The 14,577-nt window shown below is 38.8% G+C and overlaps 1 protein-coding gene across 7 annotated transcripts in view; it reads right to left on the bottom strand.

Annotated features, from left to right (window-relative positions):
• The window catches only part of GABPB1 (GA binding protein transcription factor subunit beta 1), a 68,904-nt gene extending 54,606 nt beyond the window's left edge, over nucleotides 1–14,298 (bottom strand). For 2 of the 7 annotated variants that reach the window (XM_027067231.2, XM_027067233.2), the window contains exon 1: nucleotides 14,029–14,053. In XM_027067231.2, the coding sequence (XP_026923032.2) occupies nucleotides 14,029–14,052 (24 nt within the window). In that variant the 5' untranslated portion in view covers nucleotide 14,053. Of the gene's footprint in view, nucleotides 1–12,956; nucleotides 13,214–14,028; nucleotides 14,054–14,089 lie in introns of those variants that run through there. The other 5 variants (XM_053224028.1, XM_053224031.1, XM_027067232.2 and 2 more) reach the window with 4 other exon arrangements.
• Between the last annotated feature and the right edge of the window lie 279 nt (nucleotides 14,299–14,577).

Here is a 14,577-nt window from a genome sequence, read left to right as displayed (position 1 = left end):
CTACAGCTCAGGTCATGATCTTGTGGTTCATGAGTTCAAGCTCCACACTGGGCTCTGTGCTGACAGCTCAGAGCCTGGAGCCTGCTTAGGGTTCTGTGTCTCCCCGCCCTTGCCCTCTCTCTGCCCCTCCCCCACTTGCACTTGGTCTCTCTCAAAAATAAATGAACATTTTTTTTTTTTTTTTTTAAAGAGAGGTCAGGGCTATAAGTACACTTTTAGGACTCATCAGCATATAAAATGGCATTAAAAGCCAAATGAGTGGATGAGATCTTTGAGGCTTAAGAGAAAAATGTATACTGAATTAATGAACAAAGAATTGGTTTATTTATAACTTCAAACTTACCATCTAGGAACATCTTACATCTATTCATGTATTCCTTTTACTCTATGAATAAAATTTTGTGCTGTGTGCTAAAAACAAAACAAACAAACAAACAAACATATATGAGGTAAGAATCCATCCATGCCCAAACTGTAGCCCACCCCAATCCAGCATTTCTCAAATTGTTTCCTAAAGCTCCAGAGGACTGTGGTGCTGAGAAAGGCAAGGGGTTAAGGAGTAAGCATAGGTTGGAGGTGACAGAACAGTTTCACCCTCACTAAAGCAAAACCATCTCCAAGTGTTACAGGATTATATAGAGAACATTATTTGTTATTTTTAGAAGAAGATGTCTTTTCTTCAGATATAAAACGGTTAAAATTTTAAATCTCACGTAAGAATTACTTAGCAGCTCTATTGTACTGCTATTCCACACCCAAGTCCTTATTAACATAAACCTAGAGATGATTTACTACATTCATCTGCAAGTCCTGGCATGTATGTGATTTACCCGTGCTCCCGTTTTATTTTTTTACTCTAGCCAAACAGAAATCAGGTAAAAGGTGTATGGATAAATTAGGGCCTCAAAATTAGATTCTGAAATATAACTCATTCAAATAAATTTTAAATACCAAATTACATAGCATGAACTTGTTTTAGGCAGTACCCAGAATGTTGTGACTCCTTTTCTCCATTAAGGTTAAACTTCCTTGTCTTACATAATATACATTTACTCCCAAGCATGCTATATAAAAAATAACTTTCATGCTCTACTATAAACTTGTCTAAACCAGTTTTAATATTGTTTTAAATATTACAGTATAATCTCAGGTACCCTAAAGATCACATCCTTATACAAAGCTATGTTTATTTCTTTGAATTTCTGATACCAAAAGATGTGATTAAATCAGAACCATGCTAATAAATTAAGTTCCTAATTCCCATAGAAGCTTTGTATTTATCAGATCTACATTCCCTATTTCTCTATCTATATTCTATCTGTGCATCCCAGTGTCCCTATTTAACTGTAAAATTATGAAGTCATTACAAAGCTGTTCTCCATAAAACCTAAAACAGAAATGTAATCTAAGGATAAAAAATATTTATTGATGATTATTTAATATTCATGTTTAAAATAAGCTCAAGTTCCTTATCTAAAGCACATAAATTACACACACAAATACATACACAAACACTAAACTAAGAAGTAGTAAGGATTCATCTGGATATTAAGTCCAGAACTTCCCATGCACAGGCCAAACCCTAATCTTCCTCCTATACTCCCTGATGTTGCTATGACCTTTTTTACCTCCCTGAATTAGAAATGTGAGAGCTACCCTTAACTTCCTCCTTCCCTCATGTCTCTACATACAATTGGTCATCGAAGACTATAGGGTCTACTTCACATCTCTTTTTCTCTTAATTTCTTTTTTCTCAAATAGGCAACAGTTTTATATAGCTCAAAAATCCAAACACAGAAATGTATGCATTGAAAGTCTCAATGGAAGCACTTACACTATTACCCTTCCCCACAGCCACAAATAATCACCTTTACTAGTTTCATTAGTATCCTTCCACTATTTCTATTATTACCAAATGGTAGCATTACTACATACACTGTTCTCCACTGGCTTTTTTACTTAACACATCCAGGAGATCTTTTCCCATTAGTCCATAGACAGCTTCCTCATTTTTTGTACAGCTGCTTAGTATGCCGTTGTGTGGATAGGTCTTAGTTTATTATGGCTGGACACTATCACTATTACAAACAACACTGCAACTAAGAACTGTGTAAATATATCACTTCATTTCATATAACTGTAGGATAAATTCCCTGAAGTAGGATTGAGACAAAAGTAAATACAATTGTAATGTTGATACACATTGTGAAATTACCTTCACGTCATTTATAAATTAGTCCTCTTCTCTCCACTGTCTTTGCCACTGCATTCTCATGCCTACTTTAAAAAAATTTTTTTAACCTTTATTCATTTATGAGAGACAGAGTATGAGCAGGAGATAGGCAGGGAGAGAGGGAGACACAGAATCCGAAGCAGGCTCCAGGCTCTAAGCTGTCAGCAGAGCCTGATGTGGGGCTCCAACCAACAAACTGTGAGATCATGACCTAAGCCGAAGTCAGAGGCTTATCGGACTAAGCCACCTAGGTGCCCCTCTCATGCCTATGTTAATCAAGTACCCCTTTAACTGGTTTCCTTCCATCCCAACTATTGTCAATCCTATTGTCAACTGATCATCATTATTTTAATGATTTTTTAAATATACACTATAATTAATATTCTAATTTTTAAGTTCCAAAGATTACTGAAAAACTCCCTTCAATCGTCCCTCCTTATCTCTACTGTCCAAACCCAATCCTCTATCCATCACCCAAGAGTTAAGCACTTTACTACCAGTTCAGGATTTACCTTACCAGACCATATTCTTCACATTTACACGCATATATACCTACCTGCCCCTCCAAAATACAGCACTGTTCTGGTTTTTTCCTGATGTATATATTTAATAACATAGTATATATACTGTTCTGCAACTTATCGCTCAGTATATGCCGTGTTCATTTCTTCAAATGACATTTTATTCCATAGTATGAATATACCAATTACTTGGTTATTTTACTATTACGACCAGTTTTATTTTTCCAGATTTTTTATCATTATAAACTGCTGCAATGAACAAACTTGTATATGCCTCCTTATGCACATGTAATAGTGTTTCTCTAGTGCAGACAACAGGCAATAGACTTGTTGGGAATACCATTTTAAATTAACAGATACTAACAAATTGCCCACTTCAATTTACATCCCCAAACCAACTTATATTCCCAACAGTTTATATAATATTTATTATTTCCTCACAATATAGTCAATTTTAATATTAGCAAGCTTTTAAAATTTTGCCTAACTTTAATATGTAGCTCTCATATTACTAATGAGATTGCATAACTTACCAAATATTTATTGGCCACTTACGTCTTCTCGTCTGAAACTGCCAGTTTGTATTCCTTGTTTTTCTATGTCACTGTTTCTTTGTAGGAGTGCATTATATATATATTTCTTGTTTATTATATACATTACAAATATTCTTCCCAGTTTATTTGAAATTTCTGTATTTTGGACATTGTCATAAAGTGTTAAACTGGGGTTTGGCTAAATTTATCAAAATATCTTCCTAGAACATACAGTCATGTATTCCAATCACCTATCAAATACAGACTTTAATTATATGTATATTTAACTTGAAGTGAAAAATAAATAGTTGGCCACCTACCATTCCACTCATAAACATAAAGCCCAGAATTACCCTGAAATGGGAATCTCCCATCTCCTCAGTGGGTCTCTGTTCTCAAATGCTTCTTATAGAGTCAATTTAACATTGCAATGGGTGAAAATTTAATATATAAAAAAGTTTATTTGGTACAACATAGCCCATAAATGTAGGCCAACTTCCACTAGGGCACAATTGAGGAAATAGCAATATATTTCATCACTTGGGGAAAAACTGGCTGTACTGGACTTACTGAGAGATGGTATCTCTACTTCCCATGTAGCAACTTCCTACAAAGCATTTCAGACTTTTCTGGATCTGGCCCGTGCATCACTGTGGCTTCATCAACTCACCACTTCCTACTTGCATTTATACTCCAATAATACAGTTACCTATAATTACCCCTACATACTATTCTGTCTTGTGACATCATTCCTTTATGTTATTTTACCTAAGAAGTCTCCTTACCCCAAATTACCTCACCATGTATTCATATTCTTTCTTCAAAACTCAGTTCAGACATTACCTCCTCCAACAAGCTCCTGTTGCCCTTCTCAGCAAAAAGAATTAATCATTTCTCTATTTTCTCATTGTGCCCTGAACCTACTTCCATAAATATATGGATTCCACTCTATTACAAGGATTTGTTTACAAGCTCTCCTCTCCTGCAAGCCTTAGGAAGTCAGGAAGCATTTATCTCATTCTTATGTGTATTTTAGTATTCAGCAGTTTCTAGTATCCCACTCAATAGCTATTTGCCAAATTAAACAAGTCCTCTCTATTCAGCAGTACAACAAACACTAAAAACACATACACAAAATAATTGAAACCATGTTCTTTAACTGAAGATATTTCATAACCTGAAAGGATATGTGGATTATAATAAGAGTGGTTGTGATTCTTTTTCTTAAGTGGGCTTATACCGTAGATCACTGTTTTCCAAGCTGTAGGTCATGACCCTTTAGCAGACTGTGAAATCATTTAGCAGGTTAAAGTCAACATTTTTAAAAGTATCACCATATAGCAAATATAGTAAAAGTAAGCCATGTTTCATGAAATTGTTGTTCCAGTCATAAATATGCACACAGAACACACACATATAACATGTACGCAAAATACATTTATTTATGTATTAATTATTGATGCAAAATACATTTTTTACTGTGGAACACAATAAAAAAATAATTGGAAAGCAACTTCCATAGTCGCTATACAGGTTCAGAGAAGCTTGAAATCAACAAACAAAGTGATGCAGTCGCGGAAGGCCTCTTCAATGAAAGACATTTGTTTGGAGCACAGTCTAGCTCCCCACTACCTCTCTAATCTATCACTCCTCCTTATTCATTCTGCTCTAGGCACACAAGTCTTCATCATTCAAACAAGCTAAACATGTTCCCACCTCAGGGTCTTGCACACGTTGTTTCTTCTGCCCAGAAAGCTCTTCACTTCTATAACTGCATGGTTTAGTCCCTCGTTCTAGGACACCCAAAGAGATCTTTCCCTGACCACCTAAAATAGCAACCACCTTCTACCATTCTCACCCCTTATCCAGTTTTATTCCTTTTCATTCCACTCACTACCACCTGATAATTTATTTACTGTGCTTTTCCTCCCCTCTCATCCTCAATGTCAGCTCCAAGAAAACAGACTGTCTTCTGTTTTCATTACCATACCACCAAAGATTAGGACAGGGCCCAGCTAAAAGCAAACATGTCAATAGGCTCTGACAAGACTATCAAGGAAAAGGAAGAACATGCAGAATTGTGCCTGAGCATGGTAAACTACAGAGGAAACAAGGTTGAAGTAAGGTTGAAGATGCACAACGTGAAAGGTTTGAAAGCCAGAAAGCAGAGTTTGGACTTTATCCTGCAGACAATTGGAAGTCATTCAATGTTTTGAGCAAACGGTGATCCATTCAAACATTTATTCAGCACAAGTTCAATTCACTTTGCTTGGCACAATGCAGAGTGCAAAGGCCAATAGCACATGCTCTCTCCTCCACTGTTTAGGTTTAATAGCAGTGGGTTCAAAAAAAGTTTTAGGAAAATTATTCTGGCAGCCCTATGTAGGATGGATTGGACAAAGAGACTCTAAAGCTAGAAAGGGAAATAATAGGCAAAGCAGAGCCTCAGGACAAAGTGAGATCCAGTAAAGAGTAATCTAAAGAATTGTGCTGACTAGTGGGTATAAATAATAAATTAGAAACATGTATTATAAACAACTTTAAGATTTAAGTATGATGATGATAAAGCTTACAAAGAAAAACTGAGCAATTTCCATCACTTTTAGATTTATTATTACCCAACCACTACACTTAACAATCAAAGTGATCCAAGACGAAAAGTTGTGTGGAAGCAAGATTCCTAGAAAAGCAAAAAGAATTCACTTCCATCCAGTTCACAAAATAAGATGAAAGAATAGATTCATCATGGTGACAATGAAAAAAAAAATGTGCAAGCTTGTACTCTATTTTTTTTTTTTTTTTTGAGAGACTGAGAGAGGGCACAAGCAGGGATGGGGTGGGAGGGGAGGCAGGGAAGAGAGAGAGACCCTTAAGCAGGCTCCAGGCTCAGTAGAGCCCAATGCGGGGTCTCGTTCCCACAACCCTAGGATCATGACCTGAGCTGAAATCAAGAGTCAGACACTAACCAAATGAACCACCCAGGCGCCCCTCTATTCACTTTTTCAATTAAGTAGAAATCAAATCAATGGTATCTTTTGAAAAAGAGAAAGAAGACATATGAGAAAACAGAAAAAGGTGAGATTAATAAAACAATGGCCAAGTAACAAAGGCCCATTGGGAATTGTTCAGCATAAATTCAGTGGCCAAGAAATCGTCATTACCCACCTTCCCCCATAAATATGCTGTGACTGTGAAGAAAAACAGAGGAGATAGTGGAAAGATTTAACAACAGGTAAATATGAAAGAAGTGACTGCTGTTAAGTTCAGGCTATATCTAATTCATACAGGAATAAACTAAGACAGAGAAATTGAGAGTCTGTATGAAAGGAATGGCTGAAGACACAGGTGGAACAATCACAGGGGCAAAATGTAAGACTTCACACAAGCCAGGATATAAGGGAAATTTTTCAGATCATTCACTTAAACACCATACCATCTGCTATGGTCTGAATGCCTGTGTGTCTCTCCCTCGCCCCCAAATTTATATGCCAAAGTGATGCTATTAGGGAGGTGAAATGTTTGGGAGGTGATTAGGTCATGAGGAAGGATCATGAGTAAAGTTTACATCCTTCTAAAAAAAAGCACCCAGAGAGCTCCCTTGCTCCTTCCAGCACATGAGAATACAATGGACAAGTCTGCAACTGGAAAAGGGTCCTCCCCAGACCCAACCATGCTAGCACCTTGATCTTGGACCTCCCAGTCTTCAGAACTGTGAGAAATAAAGTTCCGTTGTTTATAAGCTACCAAGTCTGTGTTTATTATAGCAGCTCAGACTAAGGCACAGTTTAAATTTTTTCCCTCTGTTTAGATACATGGTAAGTGTTGTAGACACAGAAGAGTACAGGAATCAAAAAGACTGGACATCCAAGTTTATGACAGGAAATGACCTAATTCCAGTGTACAGTTCTACAATTAATAATATTATGACTTAGGGTAAATACCCATCTAGTTTCCACATCTGCAGAATGGAAGGGCATATTAAAAGAAAAGTACCATAGCGGCCTCTACTCACCTCCTTTAAAAGAATTACTACTGTAGTAAACCAAGTTACAACAATCACACTCCTGGGTATTTACCGAAAGAAAACAAAAACACTAATTCAAAGGAATACATGCACCCCTATGTTTATAGCAGCATTATTTACAATAGCCAAAGTATGGAAGCAGCCCAAGTGTCCACTGATTGATGAAATGGATAAAGATGTGATGTGAGATATATATATATATATATATATATATATACACACACATATATATACACACATATATGCAAAATATATATATGCAAATATATATATGCGTGATGAAATATTACTCAGCCATAAGAAAGAATGAAATCTTGCCATTTGCAACAACATATGGCTAGAGAGTATAATGCTAAGCAAAATCAGAGAAAGACAAATGCCATATGATTTCACTCACATGTGGAATTTAAGAAACAAAACAAGGGGGAAAAATGAGAGTCAAAGCAAGAAACAGACTCTTAATTATAGAGAACTATCTGATGGTTAACACGGGGGGGGGGGTGATGGGTAAAATAGGTGATGGAGATTAAAGAGTACACTTGATGTAATGAACATAGGGTGAGGTATGTTACTATTAAATTACTATATTGTACATCTGAAACTAATATAACACTGTATGTTAACTGGAATTAAAAAGCAAAATAAAATAGAAAAATAAATTAATGTCTTATCCCTCAAGTATAAAACAAAAAAAAGGTAACTGGGTTAGACGTTAGTCTCTTCTAGAAAAGATTCTACACAATGTAATAGAATCAACGATATTGGTGGAGGTTTAGCATATTTTATCATCAAAGGAAATAAAAGTGAACATTTTGTTTTCTTTTTAATTGTTTAATTTTTAAATTACCATGGATTATAAAGCTATATAATAACATGAAAAGGTGTATGTTTTAATATTAAAATAGGACTCAAAACTGAATAAATATTCTACGGGTTCCTTAACTGCAATTCCAAAATACAAAAACTCTTTTGATGGTAAAACCTTACCTGAACTGACATGAAGCTATTTATAGCCTTTACCCCATTTGGTAAAAATGTTCATACATTTCGCTACAGAAATAGTAATATGTTTGAAGAGGACTGGACTCTGTTGAAAGATTATATTATTACCTTGCCTATATCCAAAAAACTCTTTTAATTCCCAAACCTATTAGACCCCAAGGGTTTTAGTGGGCTATGATCCTATAATACTAATGGCTAACATTTGCTGAGCTATTAAATGTGTCAGACACTCTTCTGATCACTTTATATGCAGTAAATCATTTAATCCTACCAACCACCATGACATACGTATTATAATTATCCCTGATTTACAAAGTGGCAAACTGAGGCACAAAGAGATTAAGTAAATTGTCTGAAGTCACAAAGCTAGAGAGTGACTAAACCGGGATGAGTACATTTAAAATATTACACGTAAGAGGGAGAAAATACAAAATAGAGAACTGATTATGATAGAATGGTAGGATTCAGTGATTGTTTTCTCTATTCAGTTAATGTACTACTATTAGAATAGTAAATAATCAAACTTAAAAAAATACAAGACTTCATTAACCCACAAAGTCCCATTTATGTGCAATTCCTAAATCAAACTGCATAAATTGCACAGTATAAAACCCAAGCTCCTCAGTTTATGCTAATCATCTTCAATTTTTTATTGAAATACAACATTTTAATATGTTTTTCACTACAAGAAATACACAAAAACATATATTCATTTTAGTAATCAGAAAACCTGAATAAACAAAAAGAAAATAATCACTTTTAAAACTACACTCAGAAAAAATCAATTACAATTTGGCACATACCCTTCCAGATGTCAATACAATTTTTCCTTGAACAATGCAGGGCTTAGGGGCACACATACAACCCCCCCCCCATACACACACACAGCTGAAAATCTTGAGTATAACTTTTCTCTCCCCAGAAACTATTAATAGCCTACTACTGACATGAAGCATAATTATGGAAAACATAAACAGTCAATATACGTATTTTGTATATGTTATATACTGTATTCTTACAGTAAAGCAAGCTATAGGAAAGAAAATATTAAGAAAATCATGAGAAAATACAGTACAGTACTGTACAACACAAACAAAAACCTGTGTATAAGTGGACCCAAGTAGTTCAAAGCCCTATTGTTCAAGGATCAAGTGTATTATTTGTTTTTTAACCAAAATGGAATTGCTTTTAAACCTACTTTTTCACTTAACATATGTCAAGACATCTCTTCATGACTTTACCTTCTTCTAACATCGTATTTTAATAGCTAGGCAGTACCCCACTGTGAATATGTACCCTAACAATCACTGTTAAACATTCAGGTTGTGTACAATTTTACAGTACAGTGATCAAGAGTTACTGACTCTGGAATCAAACTGCTTGGATCCAAGTCCTGGCTCTACCACATACTAACTCTGCTCCTTTAGATAAGCTACCTCACCTCTCTATGCCTGTTTTCTCTTCTGAAAAATGAAGGTATTTTCTACTTCGTATAATTAATGTGGGACGGGGGGGGGGGGTCAAATGTTAATACACAGCTTTTACTATCAACAGTGCTGCAATTAGTATGCTCAGAGCTAAATCTTTGCACACACCCTTATTCTTATTACATCAAGAAAAATTCCCTTAAATGAAAATTCCCATGTCAGAAGGTATGACCATTCTTAAGGCTTTGAGTCTGCCAAATTACAGCTGGGTTTAAAGCCCTCATCAAATAGCTCTCTCACTTAATACTCATTTCTCTTCATCCAAGAAGGCGAAAACTGTGATCCAGCTAACAGCTGTTTCACTCAATTAGTTTTCGCTCTTCTACTTCTGTACCGCAAACCTAGACCTGTATCATAAAAACTCAAAACTTTGTAGGAAACTTTAGGATGCCTAGCCCAAATCCTCATTCAGCATATTAATTCCTCCACCCTAGAATCCCTAACTGAACATCATCAGTGAAAAGTAGAGAGCCTACCACCCAAACCAACCCATTATATTTTTACTGTTTCATGGAAATTTCTCTTGAAAGAATGTTGAAACCTGCCTCCTCCTACTACTCACTGATCCTAGTTCTTTCTACGCAGATCAAATCTGATCTTTCTGTGTGATAGACCTTTAAGTATTTACAGATAGCTATCATTTCTTAGATGAGCTTCTTTCTCTTCTTTGAGCCAAACAGGGCATTTTTCAGCCTTTTCTCCTTTCCTCATGTCCATTTCCTCCATGATCAAGGTCCTCTGGATATGCTGTATAGCTCACTGGTTTATAAACTTGAGTGTCTACCACCTGGGGAACTTGAAAAAAATACAGTGGCCCAGGTCCTATCCTACTTAGGCTTCGGCCTCCATGTTTCTGCTCTCCAGGTGATTGTATATGAAGTCTGAGAACTGATGCAAGGGCCACGCATATTGTGACAGTATTCTACCTGAAAAACCGACACAATATCCCAGGTATAATACAACCAATACAAGTAAAGCAGAGATAACACCTGCTCTTTCTATGTTGTTCTACCAACTCCAAAATGACATTTACTTTAAAAAATGTTATACCATAGTGTTGACTCACGGTAAACATACAGTTAAAATTATCTGACTCTTTTCCACATTCTCTATTTGTGCACTAGCACCTTGGGCTCTAACTGCCAGCCCTTCCAATTATTCCCATTAAAAGATTAAGAGAACCAGGACAAAGAGTTTTAGACTCCTATTTCTAAATGTATCAATGACTGCATATGGATTCACCTTCAGTGGAGAAATCATTTCAAGCTTTAGCCTCTACACTTCCATCATGGACATACTTAAGTCTAAATTCAAGTATACTAGCCCATCAACAACTGAACTGACAGCTGATTGCAACAACACATCTACTCTGTGCAAAACACTGTTATGAACAAGGTGGGAAAACACACAGGCCTTAATACTAGTACACAGACCTTCTGGAGAGCATGATGGAATAACACCTTCAAAAAAGTTAAGTCTAATACCAAGATAGACATGTTAATGCTATAGAAATTAATGACTACTAGTTGGAAAGCTCTGGGGCCAAAGAAATACTAGAAAACTAAGTTACCCTGAACTTTAATGTTTCATTTCCTTTTTTTTTTTTTTTTTTTAAATATTTACAAGACAGAGAGAAGATGGACCATCAGTGAATTCATCCACACTTAGGCTACTTTCAAAGGGACACTGCACCCTCAAAAATACACACTCAAAATAAATTCATGATTCAAAATTTCATATGAGTTCTGAATTCGTGATTTGTTTGCCTTACCTGTCCCTAACTTATGAGGTACTCAAGAGGAGGAAGAAAAAAAAAAAAAAAAGGCCATTCTACAGATGAGGCCCATTATAAATACATCTTAGAGATGCTGGGTGAGGGGGAGATCCCATCTGATATTTATTTTCATTTGCATGGCAAACATCAAAAATATACCTGGCATTTTCAAACAATTATGTCAGGAATGACCAGATGCTTCCTGTTGATGGAACAGTGGAGAACTACAGCCTGACAGAATCAAACTAGAGTTCACAGAAACAACTGGAAATGAATTTAGCTTCATTTCAAAACCACTAAACCAAAGTATGGCCTTACATTTTCGCACATTTACAGCATAACTGGCCCCCAACCTAAAATACCCAGATTGACAGAAAGAGACAGAACTCAAACTCTAACTTAGGAGACTTAACTCTAAATATATGTATCTACATCACAAAAGTATTGTTTGACCAAATGTTTCACTGCAGGATTCCTTTTAAATGGAGAGGTCCTGCAGTGCTTTGACAGTGTCCCTTCTTCAAATATTACATTTACACACAAGTTTTCACAGGTACATCTAATATGGAATTCATATTTTACTTCCATAGATTAAGATGTGGAACTAAAAATTAAGGTTAGTCACTTAAAATATTTTCCTGAGTCTCCAGGATATAGTACATTAAGCAAACTTTACTCTTGATACTGTTTATATATCTAAATACCAAATTAAAAAACTTAGAACCCAAGACAAAAGTATAGGAATCAACCTTCCTAACCATATTTTTAAAATGTATCTTGTTTAATATACTCATTTGACATGTATGGTGACAGGATAAAAATGACAAATTTCTCAGTTAAAAAAAAAAGTCTTAAGCATACAGTGGGGTTCTGGGAGTTTTCAGAAGTTACATGGTGTGATACCACAACAGACTGAATGCAGATTTAAAGATCTAGCTGTCTTGTATTAAAGCAGACATTTAAAAGACTTGCAGAAATGCAAAACAATGTCAACTCTTGCCAATATGTGACTTGTGTTAACATGTAATGGAATTTTATTGCTGTTATTTTGGGGGAAATACTTAAAAAGACAGAATTTTTAAAACGCATAAAGCCATCTTTAATTTCCTTAAATTCAAAGTCTGACCCTGAAAGTGGAAGTGTCAAGGCTGACGTTATGGGTCACTGCGAACACATTTAAACCAAGCTGGGTGGGTCTACAACTGAAATAAAGTATCTGCAAAAAGAATTTAAGACTACTAACATCTGCATAATAAATTACAGCGCATCTTTAATTCTGGGATGGAAAATTACAAGGATTATTTACGGACTACATCAAAAACATTTTCCAGATAAAAACTATACTTCAGGGGGAAAAAAATGTACTTCAGAAAGTAACTTGCCTGAATCCAGACAGCAAATCAGTCTTCGGAGAGAGTACTTAAAATATTTCCACATTACCAAGCCCCCTTCAAAAGTACTGTGGTCGCTACCCGTCCTTTGAGCAGACGTCTGCTCGCCACAGTCCAATCAGGTTTAAAACAAGAGTATGTGTACAGAAAACAAGCTTAAAGTGGGGAAACACACACAAAGCAGGCCTCTATAATTCCTTCGGTTTCAGTTTTCACGATGCACCCCTGAGGCTACGCACGCTGATTCAACACGGCAGCACAGCTTCAACGAAGCACACTAAATACACACTGATTTCACTGTGTCCAGGCAGAAATGACCTGGCAAAATTCTCAACTTCTTTTCCGAAGCAGTGCACCCGCCCGGCGGCCAAGTCCCAAGAGCAGAAGTCTCGAGCATCCAGAACCGCGGGCTTTGTCCCCTCAGGGACTTGAGTCCCCGAGGTCGTGGCAGTAGCCGCGATCGTCCCCGCGCGGGCTGGGCCCGGCCCTCTGGTTAACCCTGTCCGGGCCGGCCGCTCCCGCGGCGGCCCGAGCGCCTCCCGGTCCCGCAGGCCCCGCAGCACACCGCGCCCCGGACCGGCCGCCCCCGCCGCCCCTTCTTCGCTCCGGGTAGGCTGGCGGGGCCGCCAGGCCGCCGAGACAAAGAGGCCGGCAGTTCCCGGAGCGGCGGGCGCAGAGGCCCGGCCGGGCCGCGCCAGCCTGCCTCCCTTCCTCTGCCGCCAACCGCCCGCCTCCCGGCGCCCGCAGAGCCCCCGCCGCCCCGGCTCGACCCCATCCCCGCCCCGGGGCAGCCGGCCGGGATCCGGCCGGCTGTGAGGCCGCGGCGCACCGGGGCCGAGGAGGGGGCGGCGGCCGCCACCATGTCTGCCCGCCCCTCCCAGAAGCGGGGTGCCCAGCGGACAAAGCGCGGCTGCGGCGCGGGCGGAGCGGGCGTCCAGGCCGACCCCGCCGACCCCCGCGGAATAAGCGGGGCTAGGAGCCCCGGAAACCCGGCGCCTTAATGCAATAAACAGGAAATCGCGGGGATGATCTGGGTTCCGGGGGAAGTGGAATTATTTTTTACCAGCGAAGAGATCAACTTCCACATCCGGTGGTAACAGGGCCCTACACAGACCCGCACTGACCTGGAAAAGCTTCGGGAGCGGCGACGGGGGAGCAGCAGGAGGTGGTGCGGGGACCCGAGGCGCCTCGTACCCGGCCGGGCTGACGCGGCCCCGCTACACACAAAGCGCTTCAGCTGCACAGGGCGCTATTTTCCGAAAATGCCGCGTCTGGTCGGCGCCCAAAATCCCCACCGAAAAGTCCCCCGTGCTGCGCGCGGAGGGACACATGGTGTGCGAGTGAGTCAAAGCTCCCAGCATCCCTCCCGGACCCGGCCCTTGTCAAGCCCTCGCTTGAGCCTTTCCGCCCCTGCCTTCGGTCGCAGATCGCTCCCCCACTCACTCCCTGACCTCATTCTAGCAGGAGGAAAGGGACGACAGATCTGATTTTTCTTTTTAACGGTCGAGAGGGAAATATGCAATTTGTGGAGCTTGAGCCACACAAAGAAAGCGGCGGAATGATCCGCTCTCGGCGACCGCAAGTCCCGGCTCGCCCGGCGCCTGCGCGGCAC

This window comes from Acinonyx jubatus, chromosome B3, assembly GCF_027475565.1.
Source record: "Acinonyx jubatus isolate Ajub_Pintada_27869175 chromosome B3, VMU_Ajub_asm_v1.0, whole genome shotgun sequence".
Lineage (NCBI taxonomy): Eukaryota > Metazoa > Chordata > Mammalia > Carnivora > Felidae > Acinonyx > Acinonyx jubatus.
Note: the sequence above shows the minus strand (reverse complement) of the source record. Positions and strands in the feature narration are given on the sequence as shown.